The 22,951-nt window shown below is 37.0% G+C and overlaps 1 protein-coding gene across 1 annotated transcript in view; it reads right to left on the bottom strand.

Moving 5' to 3' along the window:
- The window catches only part of LOC110606744 (bifunctional aspartokinase/homoserine dehydrogenase 1, chloroplastic), a 31,390-nt gene extending 8,678 nt beyond the window's left edge, over window positions 1-22,712 (bottom strand). Inside the window, exons 1-12 of the mRNA XM_021745717.2 lie at window positions 22,451-22,712; window positions 20,506-20,573; window positions 20,021-20,395; window positions 19,414-19,502; window positions 19,017-19,320; window positions 18,851-18,903; window positions 18,547-18,761; window positions 18,369-18,456; window positions 18,168-18,281; window positions 17,604-17,702; window positions 17,274-17,468; window positions 5,796-5,878 (exon numbers count right to left, since the gene is read on the bottom strand). Of these exons, the coding sequence (XP_021601409.1) occupies window positions 5,796-5,878; window positions 17,274-17,468; window positions 17,604-17,702; window positions 18,168-18,281; window positions 18,369-18,456; window positions 18,547-18,761; window positions 18,851-18,903; window positions 19,017-19,320; window positions 19,414-19,502; window positions 20,021-20,395; window positions 20,506-20,573; window positions 22,451-22,578 (1,811 nt within the window). The 5' untranslated portion in view covers window positions 22,579-22,712. The remainder of the gene's footprint in view (window positions 1-5,795; window positions 5,879-17,273; window positions 17,469-17,603; window positions 17,703-18,167; window positions 18,282-18,368; window positions 18,457-18,546; window positions 18,762-18,850; window positions 18,904-19,016; window positions 19,321-19,413; window positions 19,503-20,020; window positions 20,396-20,505; window positions 20,574-22,450) is intronic.
- Window positions 22,713-22,951: the final 239 nt, after the last annotated feature.

Raw genomic sequence — 22,951 nt, 5'->3', positions numbered from 1 at the left:
AATGCACGACTCTTTTTGCAGTTCTAAGATAATGCTTAGAAGAATAGTGCATGAACCTGAAAATTACCCCAACTGAAAAGGCAATATTAGGTCTTGTATGGGTCAAGTAAATTAGGCCACCAACCAACATTAGCTAGTTCAGTTCTATCATCAACCTGCAACTTCTCATTTAAATTCATGAGGGTAGCTGCAGTCTTACAATTCAGCATATTAAATTTCTTAAGTAAATTAATTGCATATTTCCTTTGTGACACAAAGATTCCATCTTCAACTTACTTGACGTCTAATCCAAGAAAATAATGCAATATCTCTAAATATGACATTTTAAACTTTCTCCATGCACAGCTTGAACCCATTAATTAGAGAAGAAGAACTTGTATATATCATATCATGAACATAAAGGTAAACAATAAGAAATCATTTGTACCTTGCCTCTTTAAGTAGAGAGTGGGTTTATTCTTACTTCATTCAAAACCATTCTGCAGAAAATAGCTATCCATTTTGCTGTACCATACCCGGAGTGCTTGTTTAAGTCCATACAATGTCTTTCTAAGCTTGTACACTTGTTCTTTTTTCCCACAAATAACAAAACCTTGAGGTTGAGACACGTCCACTTTCTCTTTCAGTTCTCCATTTAGGAATGTAGATTTAACATCACATTGGTAGATTGGCCATTTTAATTGAGCAGTTAAGGCTAAAAGAGTTCTCACCATTTCAAACCATGCAACGGAAAAGAAGGTGTCATGGTAATCCACATCTTGTTGCTGTGAATAGCCTTTTACTACAAGTCATGCTTTCGTTTTTGAATGTTGTCATCTGCTTGAAACTTTATTCTAAAGACCCATTTGACACCAATGGCTTTTTTGTCTTTAGAAAGATCCATTGATTCCCAAGTTTCATTCATTTGAATTGCTGCAATTTCATCTTTCATAGCATTGTACCACTCTTCTTTCTCCGCTGCTTCTTCAAAAGTTGTTGGATCAGTTACAAACAATACTTGTGAAGTCTTAAAAATTTTAGCCAATAATTTGAATCTTCTTGGAGGAGTTTCATCTTTAGATGAAGATGGGCTTGCTGAAATTGGAGAAGTAGCTTGCTATACTGTAAAAGTAGCTTGCTGTATCTGAAAGGGTGGAGAAATGCTGTCTGGATTTTCTTGCCAAGGCCAACTTGCCTCTTCGTCAAAGACAACATTCCTGCTCACAATTACTTTGCCACTAATAGGATTATACAGCCTGTATGCTTTAGATTGAATACAATAACCAATAAAAATACATTTTATTGATTTATCATCAAGTTTGCTGCGATTATAAGAATCAATCAAAGCATAGACAATACAACTAAAAATTTTCAAATGGCTCACCGAGGTCTTCTACCACTCCAAGCTTCAAGTGGCGTTTTGTTCAAAATAGTCTTTGTTGGTGATAAATTCAGCAAGTAAACGACAGTTGCAACACTTTCTGCCCAAAAATCATATGGTAATCCCTTGGCCTTTAATAAACTTCTTGCCATTTCCACCACCGTACAATTCTTTCTCTCAACCACTTCATTTTGCTCTGGCGTGTATGGAGCTGTTAATTCTCTGTGGATGCCTTCATCTTCACAAAATTGATTAAATTCATGGAACATAAACTCTTCTCCTCTATCAGTTCGAAGTGTTTTTACACTTTGTCCACTTTACTTCTCAACATATGCCTTAAATTTCTTGAAAACCACAAAAGTTTCTGAAGAATTTTGGGAAAATTTAGAATATTCTTGTATTTCACTCTTAATCCTTACGATCGGTTTACATAACTATTTATACACAAAGAATTATATCTAAACAGGAAGCAAATAATCAAATAATAATTACAGAGATAATTAAGGATCCTAATCAAATCAAATCATAACCCTAGAATCAGTTAGGATCAGCAAATAAGTCAACACTCCCCCTCAAGTTGGTGCAAAGATGTCGCACATGCCAACTTGCAAATCAAATTATGGCAGATCTTATTGTTGAGCCCTTTAGTAAACACATCCGCAAGTTGCCCAATAGAAGTCACATGAACTAGGCTCAAGACACCGTTTGTTAATTTTTCTTTAATGAAATGCTGATCAATTTCAATGTGTTTTGTCCAGTCATGTTGGATTGGATTTTATGCTATACTTATAGCAGCTTTATTATCACAATACAAAGTTATCTTGTCTCTCTCGGGCAACCTCAACTCCCTCAATAACTTTTGCAACCATAAGAGTTCATACACACCTTGGGCCATTGCTCTGTATTATGCTTCAGCACTTGACCGAGCAACAACACTTTGTTTTTTGCTCCTCCAGGTGATAAGGTTCCCTCCCACAACTGTGCAGTAGCCAGAGGTGGATCTCCTGTCATCGAGAGATCCTACCCAATCTGCATCTGTAAAAACTTCAACTCGGAGGTGACCATGTTTGGAGTAAAGAAGCCCTTTCCCTGCCGCAGACTTTAGGTATCTCAAGATGCGAAGTACAACCTGCATATGAGTCTCGCGAGGGTCATGCATGAATTGGCTGACTAAGCTAACAGCATAGGCTATATCCGGTTGAGTGTGTGAGAGATAAATCAACCTTCCTACCAATCTCTGGTATCTTCCAATATCTACGGACTCACCGATTCCTGCTTCCAGCTTGTGATTACTTTCAATGGGAGATTCTACTGGTTTACACTTCATCATACCAATTTTTTCCAAAAGATCCAGAATGTACTTTCTTTGGGAGATTAAAATTCCTTTTTCTGATCTAGCCACCTCAATACCTAGAAAATATTGCAGTTTTTCTAGATCTTTGATTTCAAATTCCCGAGCCAACAACCTCTTTAGTTTAGCCATTTCCTCTTTGTCATCACCTGTCACCACTATATCATCAATATACACAATAAGAAGGGTGATCAACCTTGTGATATTTAATAAACAGAGTATGATCAGCATTGCTTTGTTAGTAACCAAAGGATACCATGACTATGCTAAACTTGTCAAATCAAGCTCTGTGAGATTATTTCAGTCCATACAAAGCCTTTTTTAACCTGCACACGTTTTCTTGTGTCGTCTCATCAGCGAACCCAGGAGGAATTTCCATGAACACTTCTTCCTCTAAATCTCCATGGAGGAAAGCATTCTTCACATCAAACTGTTGCAAGTCCCAGTCCAAGTTGGCTGCGCAAGATAACAGAACTCTGATTGAGTTTATTTTTGCAATTGGGGCAAATGTCTCTTGGTAATCCACTTCATAGGTTTGGGTGAATCCTTCAGCAACCAATCTGACCTTAAATCGTTCAATTGTGCCATCAATTTTGTGTTTTACTATGAACACCCATTTACAGCCAACGAGTTTCTTTCCAGGTAGGAGAGTGACAAGCTCCCAGGTTTCATTTTTAGCCAATGTTTGTAGACTTCGAAAATCCCTTTATGGCTTGAAACAGAGTCCTCGGGCATGGTTTGGCAGGTTTAGTGAGGTGGTCCAACAGTTTGGAATGAAGATAAGTAAGTGTGATCACTCAGTGTTTTCTAGAAATTCTGATAATGGAGTAATTCTGCTTGTAGTATATGTGGATGATATCGTTATTACAGGAAGTGACATTACTGGCATCACATCCCTAAAAGAATTTCTTAAAGCACAGTTTCATATATTTCTTGGGAATTGAAGTTATGCGGTGTAAGAAAGGCATCTTCTTATCTCAAAGAAAATATATTCTTGATTTGTTGGCAAAAACAGGAAAATTGGGTGCTAAGCCTTGTAGTGCCCCAATGACCCCTAACCTTCAACTTACCACAGAAGACAGTGAGCCATTTGCAGATCCTGGAAGGTATAAAAGGTTAGTTGGCAAGCTGAATTATTTGACGGTGACTCGTTCTGATATTGCATATTCAGTGAGTGTGGTAAGTCAGTTTATGGCTTCTCCTACTGTTGCCTAGTGAGATGCTCTGGGACAGATTCTTTGTTACCTTAAAGGGGTCCCAGGGCGAGGCCTATTCTATGGTAACCATGGGCACTCAAATATTGAATGCTTTTCTGATGCTGATTGGGCAGGCTCGAAAGTTGATAGGAGGTCAACTACTGGGTATTGCGTTTTTGTGGGAGGTAACTTGGTCTCATGGAAAAGTAAGAAGCAAAATGTGGTCTCCCGTTCTAGTGCTGAATCTGAATATCGAGCCATGGCACAAGCCGTTTGTGAAATCTTGTGGGTACGTTAACTGTTGGAAGAAGTTGGGTTCACAAATTCGGTGCCTGCTAAGTTGTGGTGTGATAATCAAGCAGCTATCCACATTGCCTCCAATCCAGTATTTCACGAGAGGACTAAACACATCGAGATTGATTGTCATTTTGTTCATGAAAAGGTCCAACAAAAGATAATATCAACAGGACATATCCGAACTGGAGAATAATTATGAGATATTTTCACTAAAGCTCTAAATGGGACTCGAGTTGATTATATATGTAACAAGTTGGGCGTGATTAACATTTATGATCCAATTTGAGGGGGAGTGTTATAAGTTATAGAAAGTAAAAATATTAATATAGAAAGTAAATATTGATAGATGGGTCAGTTGCTTAATCTTAGGGATTGTATAATCACAGGCTTGATTTTCCTTCCTGTTTAGATATAGTCTCTCATGTATAACTAGGTTGTAATCTCTATTGTGAAACAACAAACAAATATTATATTTCTACAGTAAGGATCCCATCAATTCATCAAATGAGTATGTGGCCAAATCTTTAGACTCTTCAATGGGTGCTACAACATGATCAAGCTTTGGGGTTAAACTCCTTAACACCTTTGCAACAATAGTTTGATATGAGATTTACTCTCTATAAGACCTCATTTGATTAACAATTGCAGCTACTCTTAAGAGAAAATCTTGCACTGTCTCTCCATTCTTCATTTGCAAGGTTTCAAAATCATAACAAAATGATTGAAGTTTAATCGTGATTACCTTAGAAGTGCCTTGGTACACCGTCTGCAAAGTCGCCCAAGCATTTTTAGCAGTAGGTGATGCTGCAATTTTTGAAAAAAACTGACTCGTGCACAACTTGCTGAATGAAGAATAATGCTTTGGAATCCTTCTTATTTTTCTTCAACTTGGTCTCTTCATCTGGGTCAAGATACTCTTTCTCAACCAAATCTCACAAATCTTGAGACTTAAACAGAGTTTTCATCTTAATACTCAAAAGTTTTCACCTTTGAGAATGTGAATTGCCGGTTGAGAAATACTCACAGCGTTACCGTTTAATGCCATGAGTTAACGCCCAATGTTTTGAATGAACCAAGCTCTGATACCACTTTTATTAGAGAAAGGGGATTGACGATCGAGGATAAAATTAGTTATCTAAATTTGAACAATACTGAAATTAGATAACATACCAAATAACTAAAAAAATATAGCTAACTGAAACTAGCAAACTGAATTTTGGAACTGATGACTTTATTTAGAGATTGCAATATATCTAACAGTCCGATCTGCTATTCACTTCAGTACACTATAATAATGACTCAGTGCCTTTTAAATAGGCATTACAAAGAAACTAATAAAATAGAAATGAGAAAATATTGCCACTACTGAACGTTGTTAGACTCAAAAACAGACAAAAAAATAGACCCTAAAAAATCTGAACAGAAAATAACTAACAAAGATTAAATCAAACTAACTTTAACCATGTGCTAATTTTAAATCAATCTTCAACAAGTTCATGCTCAACAAAAAGCAAAGCAGTCATGTCCCAGTGAAATTATCCCATTCACAATATCATACAGGTATATGGAAGCATAGAGCTTAAAGGCTTACACTTCACTCAAAAGCATTCTTCTTGAGCCAGTGATTCCCATGACACGTAAATCAATGTTAAACTCTTCCTTAAGGACTGCTGCCTGCAAAAGAAGTCAAAGTTGTTTATATTGAATTATAGCATTTAAAAGTTACTTAAAATTCGACAAACATTGTCAAATTTGAAGGCAAAGTGCCTATCAGAAAACATTTCAGTTCATATCTTCGCATTTGAAGAGTTTTAGCATGACTTCCCATGTCAAAAATCTGTTAGAGAAGGGATACTTTGCACAAAACAATCCCTCAACTTTAGTAATTTCATTTTAGTCACTCAATTTTAATTTATTAGGATAAAATCATTCAACTTCATATTTGTTTCAGAAAAGATCCCTCTTTTACCTACCATAGCAAGTTTACAGGTTAAAAGGACACAAGTTACACATTTTGCCCCTCTCAAAAAAAGAAAAAAAGTTAATATTTGGCCTCCCTTTGGCCCTTTTCTCTTTCATACTTCTTACGATTAGATCAATCATTAGTGATTTATTAATAAAATTAATTCATTTTAATTAATTTAGTAGAACATAATTACATATTACAATTTGTAACCGGAAAAATAATAATAATAAATTTTAAATTTTATAGTAATATTTTTTACTATTATATGATATTTTATCAAAATGCTAATTATATAAAATGAAAATAATAAGATATTAAATGATTTTTTCACTCTTCTTTTTTTTAAAAAAAAAGGAACTAAATTCAATTAATAATAATAACAATAAATAATAAATCTTCTAATAAATTAATTTTATTAATAAATAATTAATTTAATCATAAAACATAAGAAAGAGGAAAAAAAGGGGCAAAATAGTATCTATATTCTTTTCGAGAGAGGAAGGCCAAATGTGTAATTTGGATACTTTTAACCTAGAAACCTATTATTGCAGGCATGAGAGACTTTTTCTGATATAAATATAAAGTTGATGGATTTTATTTTAACAATTTAAAGTTGTGTGACTGAAATAAAATTACTAAGTTGTCCAACGGTTGGTGGAAATTACTTGTAAGATAAGGTTGACGCATTTCTTTAATTGGTTTTTAAGTTACTTGCAACTTATCAAAACCTTTCGCCTTGAGTACATCTATCAAAAACTGGTTCCTTATCCAATCTGCAATAACTAAATACTGGTTCATCTGAAACTGACCCCTTCTAGATTTACTCCATTCAAGACTATCCACCTTTTTTGCATTCACCCATCTTGTAAATACCAAAACCATAAGAAAACTATCTTTATCTTTCTACCATCGTTTTAAACAATGGTCACCACATTACATATGGCTAATTTTTACTGGTCTTTGGGGGTACCAATACCCCCTTTACATAAATGGCAGCAAAAAATTGTAATAAGTAATGTCCCAAAAGGTAATATCCTCATTGCGTAACAGCCATTACTTAATGAAGAATTTTGAAAAATTTTAGAGTATTCTTATATTTCATTCTTAATTTTTACAATTGGTTTATACAGCTATTTATACACAAAAATTATAACTAAACAGGAAACAAATAATCAAATAATAATTACAGAGATAATTAAGGATTTTAATAGAATCAGCAAATAAGTCAACACTCTCAAGTTGGTGCAAAGATGTCGCACATGCCCAACTTACAAATCAAATTATGGCAGATCTTATTATTGAGCCTTTTAGTAAACACTTCCACAAGTTGCCCAGTAGAAGTCACATGAACTAAGCTCAAAACACTGTCTGTTAATTTTTCTTTAATGAAGTGCCGATCAATCTCAATATACTTCGTTTGGTCATGTTGGACTGGATTTTGTGCTATACTAATGGTAGCTTTGTTGTTACAATACAAAGTTATCTTGTCTCTCTCGGACAACCTTAACTCCTCCAATTACTTCTGCAACCATAAAAATTTATACACTTTGAGCCATTGCTCTGTATTCTGCTTAAGCACTTGATCGAGCAACAACACTTTATTTCTTACTATTCCAAGTGACAAGATTCCCTCCCACAACAGTGTAGTAGCAAGAGGTGGATCTCCTGTCATCAAGAGATTATACCCAACTGCATCTGTAAAAGTTTCAACTTGAAGGTGACCACATTTGGAATAAAGACGCCCTTTCCCTGGCGACTTTAGGTATTTCAAGGTGCGAAGTACATCATGTATCTGTAAAAACTTCAGCTTGGAGGTGACCATATTTGGAGTAAAGAAGCCCTTTCCCTGGGGCAGACTTCAAGTATTTCATGGTGCGAAGTACATCCTACCTATGAGTCTTGTGAGGGTCATGCATGAATCGGAAGTACATCCTGCCTATGAGTCTTGTGAGGGTCATGCATGAATCGGCTAACTAAGCTAACAGCATAGATTATATCCGGTCGAGTGTGTGAGAGATAAATCAACCTCCCTACCAATCTCTAGTATCTTCCAATATCCACAGACTCATCAGTTCCTGTTTGCATCTTGTGATTACTTTCAATGGGAGATTCTACTGGTTTACACCCCAACATACCAGTTTCTTCCAAAAGATCCATAATGTACTTTCTTTGGGAGATGAAGATTTCTTTTTCTGATCTAGCCATCTCAATACCTAGGAAATATTGTAGTTTTCCTAGATCTTTGATTTCAAATTCTTGAGTTAACAACCCTTTTAGTTAAGTCATTTTTTCTTTGTCATCATCTGTCACCACTATATCATCAATATACACAATAAGAAGGGTGATCTTACCCTTGTGATGTTTTATAAATGCATTGCTCTTTTGGTAACCAGAAGACATCATGGCGCTCCTAAACATGTCAAACCAAGCTCTGGGAGATTGTTTTAGCCCCTACAAAACCTTTTTTTAACCTGCACACCTTTTCTTGTGTCTTCTTATCAGATAACCTAGGAGGAATACTTTTTCCTCTAAATTTCCATAGAGAAAAGCATTCTTCACATCAAACTGCTATAAGTCCCAGTCCAAGTTGGCTGCACAAGATAATAGGACTCTGATTGAGTTTATTTTTGCAGCTGGGACAAATGTCTCTTGATAATCCATTGTGAATATTCACTTATAGCCAAAAAGTTTCTTCCCAGCTTGGAGAGTGACAAGCTCCTAGGTCTCATTTTTAGCCAATACTTTTATCTTTTTAATTATTGCTCCCTTCCATTTAGGATCTGCAAGAGCTTCCTTTCAATCCTGTGGAATAGATATAGAGGAAATAGATAAGGCAAAGGAAGGCTCTATAGGAGGGAGACAAGAATTCATAAGAAACAAAGTTAAAAATAGAGTGTTTAGTACAAGATCTGATCCTTTTTCTTTGTGCAATAGGTTTATCTAAGTCATTGGAGCATTCAAGAGTTGTGGGTAACTCACTAGAAGAAAATTCTTAACTCTGAGTAGACTGCACAATGGCTTTTTCTGCCTTGTCTCTCCTCGAATACCTCCTGAAATCTGACTTGTCCAAACGTCCAATTCTCCCTCCCTGATTGGACATCTTTCTATGTGTACTAGAACTCGAACTCTCTAGCTAGACCATATCATTCAAAATCACAGAATTCGAAATCACCTCTTCTTGCTCATTATTCTCTCCCTAAAAAGGTGAGTGGGTGAAACTAAAGTAGGTTCAATTTCTCGGAAGATAACATCCATACTAATAAAGTATTTCCTAGATGGAGGGTGATAATACCTATATCATTTATGTGTTGGAGAATACCCAACAAAAACACATTTAAAGGCCTTGGGGTCCAACTTTCTCGCCGACCTAGTATGGACAAAGCAAACACAGCCAAATATTTTTTGTGGAAAAATATATGAATTCTTCCCTTGTAGAACCTCCAAAGGATTCATAAAGTCGAGGGCTTTGAAAGACATTCTATTGTTAATATAAGCAGATATAAGGACTGCATCTCTCCAATATGCTTTGAGTAGATTCATGGTGAACACAAAAGATTGAGCTACCTCCAATATATGCTTTTTTTTTTCCTTTCAGCAACGCCATTTTGAGCACTAGTATAAGGACAACTGGTCTGATGTACTATCCCATTATTCTCCAAATAAGCAGAAAAACTACTATCTATGTATTCTCTTCCATTGTCAGTTCTCAAAATTTTCACCTTAGTATCAAATTGAGTACAAATCATCTTATGAAAAGGATTGAAAATAAGAAAAGACATCACTTTTAGCTCTAATTAAATAGACCCAAGTCATTCAAGTGCAACAATCAATAAAGGTGACAAACCATCGATTACCAGATAAGGAGACAGTTTGAGTAGGCTTCCAAACATCAGAACGAATAGTCACAAAAGAAATTTGGCTTTTATTATGACTCAAAGGATAGGAGTTTCTAGTGTGCTTAGCATACTCATAAGCATCATAAAATAAAGAACTAAACTGAGTTCTAACAAACAAACTAGAATAAAGTTTTTCTAAGACAAAAAATGATAGATGCGCTAACTGCCTCTGCCACTATATTATTTCCTTATTAACATCTTTATTTTTTGCAAAACAAGCTTGAGATATCGGAGAACCTGATCACCTTCCAACATGTATAAACCATTATGCAGCCTACCATTGCCAATCCTCTTTCCTGTGAAAAAATCCTAAATAACACAATGATCGGGAAAGAATTCAATTTTACAATTAAGTGTATTGGTGATAGCACTGACAGATAAAAGGTTGATAGAAAAACAAAAAACATGAAGGACAGATGATAATTTAATATTGGTGCGCAAATAACAAAACCTATTCCAAATATGGGATATTCCAGATATGGGAGTAAAAGAGCCATCAGCAATTCTGACACTATCTTTAGTTAGATAAGGAAAATAATTGAGAAAGTCTTTAGAAGAGCCTGTCTTGTATCTATTCGCACCAGAATCAATAATCCATGGAACAGTATTAAGAGAGGAAGCATTACCTGACTTTACAAAGTTAGATATGGCACCAGAAGATGAAGAGGTGTCAATATGAGACAGGAGACGCTTGAGACTCTGAATTTCATTATAGAAAAGGAACTCAGTCGTTGTTATCTCCTTAAAGGGTTCCTCCACAATTTCTGCTAAATTAGCTTGAGTTCTGGTAGTACCTCATTTCGCCCAACAGCCTCTAGTGGGACAACCATATAACTTCTAACAAGTCTCCTTGGTATGCCTAAGTTTTCTACAATAGTCATAATGTAGGTGATCTTTCTCAAAATTAGGAGGCTGTGGTGTACTCAAACTAGTAGCCAACCCAGCCTTTTCAACTGGTGCAGTATAGAGCATAGCATGTCGATGACTTTCTCTTGTTGAACATGGGCGTGAGCCTCTTCTAGAGAAGGAAAATTATTTTTTCCTATAAACCCAAATTGGATCATATTCGTTATTCAACCCGGCAAGAAAATCATAGACCCGCTCCTTTTCAATCATTCTTCGAAATTTGACTACATCTCCAGTAGTCTGCCTGGAAGTCCTGATAGTAATCAAGTTCCTGCCATAAACCACATAACTCAGAATAAAATTGGGAGATAGTCATTTCTCCTTGCTTAGTACCATGGATTTTATTCCGAATATCATAAATTTGAGCATCATTCCCAACATTGGAATAAGTTAAAGACAAAACCTTTCATATTTTTGTAGCAGTATCAATTAACAAATAGGACTTAGAGATATGAGGTTGCATAGAGTTAAGCAACCATATTATAACAAGACAATTATCCGAGTCCCAGGAAAATCTAGACCACTCTCATTCGATTGCTTCTTATTACCAGTGGTATAGCCCTACAGTCCTCTAGCCTTGATAAACAACAAATAAAATTTTGACCAAACAAGATAATTGGTTCCATCAAGTTTGGTCAAGGCACAAATATTTAAGGAAACCACACTAATGATCATGCCAGAAACAAACAAAGAAACTTTTTCTACTCATTTCTAACAAATTTCCATGTCGCCGTCACATAAGCTACCCCCTTCATATTCATATTCTCAAAGTGATTTGAACAATATTTAGCCCTAATTACCACCTCAAAAAGATTATTGCTCTCTAACATGTACCTCCACAGCCATTGCAACACCCGCCTAAATTCCAGTGTCGAAATTTTAAATTTTCGATGGAATCTCAGTTGAAATACGGAATCTCAGGACTAGGAATCTTAAAAAAGGATAAAATGGATTTTTCATAAATGAAATTTTAGTGTAGAAATTTCAAAATCCTTTAATGTTCAGTCATCGAACCTTACCTTTAGATTTGACCGCCGAATGTGCTTGTATCAACATAAAAGCCCCCCAACCCAAAAATGGAGAGAGTTTTCTCCATTTCAGGCAAAGGTAAGGATCCACCTCTCTTCTTGAATTTCTCATTCTTTTACACCTCTCTTCGGAACATCGGCAATCACGACAGTCAGATCTGCTATAATATCACCTTCCAAAGGAGGATCCCCATGGGCATTTACAGCCTCAAACTCAGGTGGACTAAACTCGGCTGCTAAACAAGCTGTCTCGTTGGGGCCATATTGTACTTCATCACCATCAAAGTCATACTCTACAGCACGGAGAGTGCTGAATGGGACAGCAAGAGACTCCCAAGCCTTTCGAAGGCCATCATTGAAACTCGTCGCATAAAAGCGAGTGAACTGTTCAAAAACTTTGCCTTTGAATTCGTCGGACTTGAGGTATTTGTTAACCTAGCTCCAAACGACCAACTCAACATTCTCTCAAGCATCCACGATCTTCTTCTCCTAGCCTTTGCATCATACAGTAAGATCGTGGACCTCGCTCTCAAGCTGCCTCCTCACAGCCTCAGAAGCACTCAAATCTCCTCGAGCCTTGCTCAGCTCCAATTTGGCCTCCCCCAACTCTCTAGACAATCTCTACACCTCCACCTCAAGCTGGGCAGACCGGACAAAAAAGCTCTTCTCTCTCTGATCTGCAGAAGCCTTCTCTTGAGCAAATCTGGCTTCTGCGGCAGACCTCTCTTATGCCAGCTACACCTCTAAGAGAGCAATTTTCTCACCCTGGGCCTGGTTATCTCGAAAAAGCCCCTCCAACCGATTCATCTCCCTCTAATATTAGCTCTTTAGCGCAACAGTTACTCGGGCAGTCTCCTCTTCCTTAGCCTTCTTAATATCTTAAAGGGCAACCACCCAAGAACTGGCTCTTTTATTTTTCAACTCCAATAGAACATCCAAAAGCTACAAAAGCAAGTAGACAAGTCAGAAAACAACCAGATAATACACAAGCAAGCACACAAGTAAAAACAACTAGAAAATCCAAAAGCAAGAGAAAGAATAAGAAAACTTGCAAGAAAAACTTATCTTTTAGAGGCCCCAAAAAGGTCCTCTGTCCGAGCAGTAAACGAAGCTGACTGCTCGGTGGACTCAATTACTCTATAAATTATACTCACCATCCAAGGATTAGTTAGATTCAGGGATGGCCTGAAAACATGATTGCTCAGCAGCTCAGCAATGGAAGTAGGAATGGAGTTGGGGCACGGTTGGAAATACAGTCTTAACTCATTGGAAATCAAGGCGGTCAGAAGACTACCACTGGCCTCTCGAGACTCGCCCTCCTTGCCTTTTCCCTACTCGCTTTGTCCGAGGAAGGCTTTCTCCGAAGCGAGGAAGATGAAGTCCCCTTATGAGAGGGTACCGGCTCAAATTCCTTTACCAACCTCCTTTTCTTTCCTGTCGTCCATGCAGCAGCAGTGGTCGTCTCCTAAGGCAAACGGAAATTCTTCCGCTTTAAGCCTTCACCGACCTCCTCAGAAGGAGAAGACTGGTCAGGACTGACCATCCCCCTCACTATAGCAGCTTCCAAGCTACTCCCGAGAGCAAGAGCACCCTCAACCACTACAGGCACGACCTCAGTCTAGTCAGGACTAACTAAGGCCAGCTCCATGCTGATCCCAGTGGAAGATGAGGGAGGCACGTCTTGAGCTTAAACGGGCTCCATTCCCAGCATCTCTGTCACCACATCCATAGTTTTCCGAGTCTTAAAAGTTTCAACAGCATCTCGATTGAGGAAAAGTTATGGGAAGTCGAGATTTTCTCCATGGGAATTATAGAAATTGCAAAAAAAGCTCCAAAAACACATAAAACAAAATATAACAAAGCCCACAAAAGAGCAACAACGAAAAGAATGGTCAATACCAATAGAATAACAACCCTCCCCCAAGCGGATATCCAAACATTTGAAAATATCATATTTCAAAGGTAGGGAGGAGATCCAAGCAAAGTACAACCGCTCCCAATCGGAGAGAAAAGGAAAGGAGTTACAGAAGATATCAATAATTCTCCATCCTAACTCTAATCCCCAATCGAAGCTCTCCCTAGCTCCGACTATAGCGAAATTCTCCACCTAATGCTTAATGAAGTCCTTATGGCCGGTGAAAATGGCCAGACCATTCCTGCAATAGAAACTCAAGAAGCTATTGTTGGCCTTCAAAACCTTGAAGGCATGGAACAGACCTAAGGAAAGAGCAAAACCCCAACCCCAGCACACTGTCTTGAAGGCACTCTTGAATAGGATAGAATTTGGGGTCAACATCCGAGGTGTAACCTGGAAAAACCTAAAAACAGAATGAGAAAACCCAGAAAAGGGAAAGAAAAGGCCATAGACAATCTGCTTCAAGTAGAAGACGAGCCTCCTCTCGGACTGGGCATCCACTAGATCAAGAGGAGGGGGGAAAGAGAACATGACAATCCGTTTATTGGAATTTGGAGCCCAAACATAATGGATCTCCACAAAAAAGAAGAGTCGAGGGAAAGCTTCCCGAAAGAGAGGTGGGGATAACCCTAGAAACAATCTTCTTAACCTGAGAATATGGCACAGGAGTAACTTGAAAAACTTGAAAGAAGAAGGAAGAAACGAGGATGACTCTAAGAATAGTGAGCAAATGCAATAAAAGCAGTGAAAGTGGAAAAGTAAAGGCAAAGCCCGATATTTATACTTAAAATCAGACATTGATGAGCATTTAAAGTGCCGCATTCCAGTGAACCAAAACGACAAAAGCCATCAAGACATACCTAGGATGTCGAGCGCATGTGTTGTGTACTTGTGGCAATTCATCGTAAGTTGAAGAAAAGTAATGGGCTCACACTAGGCAATAAAGTGCTGCACACGATTCACCCCTCTAACCGTCATAAATAACCCTTGGAGAAGCGACAGGGCATCTAATAACATAAAAATACTAGGGCCCATTGAGATCGTGACGCGTGTACACGAGATACAGAAGGATCCCTCGTACCATGCCCACTGGTCTAACCAGGTAATGGAGGGCCTGACCTGTAGACCACTAATGCCCGGAACAAGCAGGTCGACCTTGCTAACTCTCGGAACAAGCAGGCTGACCTCTTCGAAGCCTGGAGTTAACAAGCCGACCTCTTCGAAGCCTGGAGTCAACAAGCCGACCTCTTCGAAGCCCAGAGTCAACAAGTTGACCTCTTCGAAGCCCGGAGTCAACAAGCTGACCTCTTCGAAGCCCGGAGTCAACAAGCCGACCTCTTCTAAGCTTGCAGGGTCTCTAGGGTCATAATTGCACGTGCGTTAGGACTGACAGACAAGACGCGTGTAATAGACAGGATATGGGCCAAACGGCTTAGCATTTATTAGCCGACTGCCCACTATTAATGAGCCGCTTAACACATCTACCACGGCATGTCACCATCCAATCTAATAGGACATCAGCCAGAATATCCCGATCCGATTAGAGTATAAATACCCCTAGACCAACCACCTTAAGGGATAGTTTTTTAGCCTCATGGATCCAAACCTCAATATCCACGAACCAAAGTTCAACTCTATTAACCCTCAACCAGGCATTCAGATCCATTAATTTTCCCGTGAATCAAGTCCTTGCCTAAGTGTCCACATCTCCTTACCTCACAGGATCTCAGACTATCACTAGGTTCAGCCTCCGAACCTACAGTTCAAAGCTACAAATTTTGGCATCCACAAGAGCTGCTAGACAAGTTTTGGGTTTGTACAAGGACTTTACGCTGTCGAACCTGCTACTGAAATTCAACTCGTTTCAGTCCTTTTTCTCTGTATTTTCTTATGAGCTTTTAGAGAATTTTTAGAGTAGTTTTAAGAGTTTAAAAGTTCATATTTGATTCCTCATTTGAGTCTATTTGTGTAGGATATGACTTGTAAAACCACATAGGCCAGCAGTTACCTAACTGCTAGAAAGCGAGACTTGCATCTATAAGAGGTGAGTACAACTAAACTAACTTAACTTTATTTAAAGCTAAATCAATTATTTTAAGCATCTTCATGCATCACAAATGCCATGAAATATCATAGGTTGCCTGCATTATAATCACAAATTTGATGTGTTGCATTTTCTATCTGTTGATGTTAGATGAATATTGCATGAATCACTAGCTCTCATGATATGATATGACTATGGTACGACAGATGTGGAACTAGAAGTCCATATCAAAGCACATTCTATACTCTTAGCACTATAGAGATATTTATATTCGAGAGGAAGTCCTGAGGAGTACCCGCTATGGACCGGACCCTATTAGTTTATTCTAAACTGCTTTCATGTCATGTTTCTATTCACTAGACTGTCATAACTTACCTCTTTCCCCTAAGCCCAGGCTTCTATGTTATAGTTGTGGTAATAGATAATGTAAAATTATTAATGGTTTTGAATCGTGCTATGCCCAGAGTATTAGTGCTTTATCCCATTTGTTTCCATTTGTTTATGATCTCTTCTATATAAGTTTTAGTCTCTATGTATGTTTATTGAACTATATGGTATGTAATGATTACTGTACTAAAGCATTTGATGAGGGTTTCTAATACATGTTTATGTTTTATAAATATGTTTTAAACACATGTTGAGTTAAATTCATGAAAATGTTACATGTATGTTTGAAATCATGATGGGATTTATCAAGTGCACAGAATTTATAAGAAGCTTGCTATGGGTTCTAACAACTTTAAGTCTATCTGAATTATGAATCCTCGTGCCGATAATGGTTCCGAATTGGAGGCATTGCAACCATTATATCCAAAGTAATTAATTAGAAAGAACAAGGGATTCAATTCCAACCTGCATCTAATAATAGGACTAAGCAACCCACTAATTTAGAAAAATAAATAAATAAAACAATTCTCCTTTGTCTCCAAAGCAATAATCTTGATTGAATACCTCCTTAATGTTGCCATCTCTTGGTACACATGTTTCTTTTCTTCTACCAAGTGTTTAAAATTGTGTCAGTCATGTTTCACAGCACAATTCATTTAGGAAACTTTTAGAGTCATCAGAACCTGCTCCTTGTAAGTAGCAAAAAGAAGTGTACTACTAGTACTAGCTTCAATTATGGAGTGAGCACCATAATCTTATTTAAACACAGAATTATTAGCAGTGTAACCTAACATTGCATTTACCAATAATAAAAAATTTTAATCATCTTCACATAAACTGACTGCTATAAAATATATAATTTTCACATACCACATAATTGTCAACAGGTAAGTGAACTAATAGAAGATATAACAACTAATACCGCACCTGATCCTTGAGCTGGTCAAGCAATGTGCCACCAATCAGACCAGGTCCAATAATCCCCATTGCTATTGTGGTTTGGGAGTGGTAAAACCTTGAGTGAACAGCTCCTAAGGCCCTTATGCAATCTTCACGCTTGATTACCACTGTAATATTATGCTCAGAGCAACCTTGAGCTATGGCACGGACATTTATATTAGCCTGCATTGCAATAACACATTCAAACTTGAATCACAGTAATAGTGATGGACACAAGAAGAAATAACACACAGAGTAGGAGGATTTATAAAAATTATACAACTGTTACTTGAATAGAGAAATATAACCCTCTCTTACCTTAGCTAGGGCATTGAATAGAGTAGCACTGACCCCAGGAGTACTTGCCATTTTCTGGCCCACTGTTGCCAAAATGCTACAATTTGGAATAATGGCAACCTGAAGCACAATGTAATTTTAAGGAAATTAATACAGCAAATAATATTAAAATACCTTAGCTTCTAAAAAGATCACAATTTCATATGTTCCCATATATATACTTATGTAAAACCAGAACGAGAGCTATAAAACCTGTATTCTATGTAAGGAACGAGCAAGGAATATGGCATATAATGATGAATCAGGGACCAAGCACATAACCAGTTCATATTTGAAACTGTCTCAAAAGGAAAAATGTTGTATCTGGAAGAAGAAAAAGGAAGAAAAAGTACAGAAGGAACATGATTTCTTTTCTTCCATGATTCCTCTCTGAACAATACACTTTTCCTAGGAACAAAAATACATTCATTCACCACTAGCAAAACCAAGGACTAAAACAAGTGACAGTAGAACTTAAAATCTTAAAGATCTTGTATTAATATTCAATATTTAATTTCAAAAGTGAAATTAAATACTAAAGAAAACCTGGGAAAGGCGCCCAGCATCCAAAGCTTGACGAAATCTAGACTGCAAAGCATCAGCAACAGCTTTTACTTCCTTCTCCGGCACAGCAAAGCACACAGAATGCTCGCTACTTGCCTTCATTAAATTAAATATAATTAAATTGAGCATTCATATCAACTAAGAAAACCATCAAACTGAACTTAGAGGATAGAATAGAAATACCTGGGATATCATAATTACATTAGCTCCTACATCTTTCACAGCACCAAAAATGGCACTAGCAGTACCAGGGACACCAGCCATTCCAGTTCTGCAGAAAAGAGAGTAATAACAAAAATGAAGAAAGTAAAAGATGTAACTACAGCAAATACATGCATACAAAATACCATGAATGGCTCACCCCTCAACATTCACAAGTGCTATGTTGTCTATTGTTGCAAAACCTTTGACAGGGGAACCCAACTTCTGGCCGTCTTCATTCTCATCTTCAGTAGGTCGGCAAATCATTGTTCCAGGTGAAGAGAGGTTGAAAATATTCCTTATCATGATTGGAATATCATATCTCATAACAGGAATAATAGTGCGTGGATGTAAAACATTTGCTCCAAAATATGACTGCATGAACACATGAATTTAATTTTAGAAACATGCAGGTGGCCGTTAGAAACAACTTTGACAGGCATGAGTGTAGCAATCAAGTTTACCATTTCCCAGGCCTCCTGATAAGATAACGTCCTTAGTATCACAGCATCACTAACTGCAGGAAAAAAAATTAAAAAAGGGATTAAAAAATTTTATAAATAAAGCAGGACAGTAAATGCAAAAGAGATCCCTTGTACAGAAAGCACTTCCATAAGACCTAGCACAAACCTTTTCTTGGATCTGCACTAAAGACCCCATCAACATCAGTCCAAATGGTGACTTGTCGAGCTCTCAACAGAGCAGCCATTATAGCTGCAGAGAAGTCACTTCCATCCCGCTTCAAAGTTGTGGGAATATTCTGAGGTGTACTGGCAATGAAACCAGTTGCCACTATTGTCTTACATGGATTTCTGGAGAACCATTCTTGAAGTCTTTTTTCAGATTGCACAAAATCAGGATCAACTTGATCAGCGCTGGTAGGATTTACAATAAGCACTTCTCTTGTATCCATCCACTTGCAATCCAGCCCACTCTGCATGAGAAAACAATTAAATAGCAATCAGATAACCAGCACAAACTACAATTGACAAGTAGTCTGTATTTTAAAAGCAAACAAGAATTGGACCTTTCGGACAACATATGATAACATTTGAGCAGACCATAACTCTCCATGTCCTACAACAAAATCGGAAAATGATTCTGTTGCATGACCAGCTGCAATAGATTAGCAAAGTGAGTTGTGAGAGGCAGTAGAAATCCAAAAGTGAAGGAAAACAGTCCAGCACCTTATGTTAACACAAATACAGCCACAGCATACACATGTACACACAGCATACACATGTACAAAGTGCATAAAGAATATGCAGTACTATTAGTTCCTCTCCAACTGCATTACTGAATGAGTTAATGAATAAAGAAAGCAGATCTTCTTGCTTATTTCATAATCCTTGACAAAAAAAAATTCAGAAAAAAAATGCATAGTTAGAAGAATAGCCAACAATGTGCAATTAAGGTGCATGGCAAATGAGGAGATATGATCACCTATGACCTCAGTGAATTGCAGCTCATACAATCATATCCTTAGAAAAATTAAAAATAAAACAAGATGATTATGTTGCATCCCTGCTTATGCATAAGCACATATGCTTGCCTATACAAGTATGCACATTCAACCATCCACCCAATTATTGAGTACACACAGAGAAAGGCAAACAGAGGCAGATGTTTTATACCTATATAAATTGCACGAAGCATAGCTTTAAGGTTATTAACATCATGATGTAACCGAGACAAGAAACTAGCAAGATCATCCCCACCGAGAAGATCCATTGCTGTTAATCTATGCTTTTCAAAAACAGCATCAGCAGCAGCAATATAGGAATCATCTCTTGATTGTGCCTTGTATATGAGGTCATACATCATATCTGTCACCTTTGACATTGCTGAGACAACCACCAACTTCCCCTCTGAGCCATCATTAATAATTATCTCTGCTACATTCTTGATTCTCTCAGAACTTCCCACACAAGTACCACCAAACTTATGGATTGACCACATATCGCCTTTGGAAAGGCGAACCTTTTCCTTGGATTCATCCAGTAAAACAGCTAAAGACAAAGGAGAAAACTCATACATGTAAAAGTTTTATTGTAGTTATCAGTTACTACCTTGTCTACATGAATTTAAACTGAACTAGTGAACAGAGCAGGAAATGTACCTTTAACTGAAGAAGAGACACGGCCACATGCTGAGTCCCTTCTTCCCCATTGGGAAACCAGACCAGTCCTGAAACAATGGCTCTACAAACTCTTCAGCACTTTTTCACAACAATAGAAAAGAATTAAGCTTCTAACTTAAGAGGACATTTCAAAAACCTATTTTAGAGTTTTCCAAATCCTGCACTTATGTCATTAATGCAATTGTCGTAACTTAAAAAGAGATCAGGAAAAAGGAATATGTCACCCTATACTAACTCCATAAGAAAACATTCAAACACCTTCATAAATGATAAAGTACAGCACAGGAAGTGGGTGGATCCCAATATGAATAACTAAGCTTGACAGGGAACTAATTACAATGAGGGGGAAAAAATTTTCTGACAACGAGCAATATAAATAAATAAGCTTGACTGCAAATGAAAATACACTTTCTAGATAGGTCATACTCGGCTCATTTTAAATAACACAATATAATGACCATTATTTAAAGGGAAATTAATCTAGTGTTATTGTTATAGCCAATAAATAACGAATTTTTGACAATCAGTAATCCTAAAAATATGCATTTCGATACAACAATATCCCATGCAACCTAATATCTTCAAGCTAATATCACCCAAGCTCACCCAACTATTTACTTTGTTCCGTAGTGACCAACCAAAAAATATCATCCCAAAAACCAACTAAAGACCCAATTTATTACAACTGGGTCACTGGAAAGTTGCAAACCATTTCTATTTTTTGCTACAAAAACTACTCATACGGGACCCACACTTGACTTCACTCCTTATTCTTCTCCTTTCTTCAATGCTCTATTTCCTTGATAACTAAACCTATCCCTAATTTCTTCTTCCATTGTTTCCTGACCCCCTCCACAACCAAAAATTCCTCTCACCACCATCCACTGCTACTCCAATCTCTTTCCCTCCCTCTCTCTCTCTCTCTCACTATATTGTTCTTATTCCTACCCTTTTCACTTTAGAGTATTTTTCTCTCTCTCTCCCTCTCCCTCTTCCATTTCTTTCTGTTGTTTTTCTCTCATTCCAATTCCCAAAAAAAATAATATAAAAGCATTCATATTTGCAGTTCATTTCAACCGAAGTAATGATTTTTGGAATATCGAAGATGGGAGTTCCAACGTCAGAAGTGCATGAGAATTATTAAAGTCATATAAGTTTTGGCAAACCAAATCACAATGATTTGGGCCATTTTGGTGATGGGGAGTTTAGCGTGGAGACTTGCCTGTTTATTGATCTACACTCCTAGGATCTTGATTCTCAACAATGATGCAAACAATACCCAACCAAGAATATAAATAAATAAATAAAAAGTAGCCCAATATCTTCATCCGTTTTAGTTAGACCGACCATTAATGAGTTTAAACGTGTCTTTGAATTACTTTCAGTTATAAATGCATTAAAACCCATTAATTATAAAAGAAATATGTAAGAAAAACCAATGAATGATTACCTTACTTGTAGCCAGTTCAACTCCATTTTCTTCTTTCATTTCCTCTTTTTCTCTTTCATTTCTAAGAAGCAACATTCAGAAGACCTTTAAAAATTTTTTCTTACGACCGTTTTGGATTTTCAATTCATAGTTTTCTGCCTCTATTTATTAGCAACACCTCATTACATTGAAATCCCCATCTATATTTTCCAATATTTAGAAAAGCTATATATATGAAAAGATGCTAAAGCAAAAAATTTGGACAAAAAGTGTACCTCCATTAGCCCATTTTTCCGTCGTATAAACAAAATCTATAACAAATGATACATGTGTACAAAATCTAAGCTGAAGTAAGCATCCATTTGTACTTATCTACTTAAAAAATCACAGTTCAAAATTACATGCATTTCTAATATCGATAAGAATCCTCCATTTTCTGAGGAACCAAACAGAAAAGAAAAACAACAGAATCCAAAATACCAAAATAAGAAATACCTGAAAAGAGAAGAACGCGAGAGAAGAGATAAAGCAGAGCATCGAGAGGAAGAGATCTTCTTCTTGTGAGGCAATGCGCCTGAAGAGAGAATGTGCGATGTGGTAGAGATCGAAGCAGCAAACGCCATGAGAGAGAGTGTGTGTGTGTGTGTGAGAGAGAGAGAGAGAGATTAGCTGAGGCGAATTCTTGCTGGGGGTTTTGTAATCATCTATTTGGCGGCTGTCTTTAGAGTGTGTCGCTTAATTTGCAGTAGTGATTGATGAGCGAGGGAGGTATATAAATAATTAACAAATAATATTTACACTATAGTCTCCAAATACAATTGAGAAATGGGTAAATTATAGATTTATTTCCTCCGAAAATAATTCAAGTTAATTTTTAAATAAAAATATTACTCTTATTCTTATAATTTTTATTTATTTTACTTTTTTATACATATTAAAAAAATAATTTTTTTAATTAATTTTCTAGTTATGCTCATTTTAAATATATAAAATTTT

This window comes from Manihot esculenta, chromosome 18 (genome assembly GCF_001659605.2).
Source record: "Manihot esculenta cultivar AM560-2 chromosome 18, M.esculenta_v8, whole genome shotgun sequence".
NCBI lineage: Eukaryota > Viridiplantae > Streptophyta > Magnoliopsida > Malpighiales > Euphorbiaceae > Manihot > Manihot esculenta.
The sequence above is the reverse complement of the archived record's forward strand: the minus strand, read 5'-3'. Positions and strand labels throughout refer to the sequence as shown.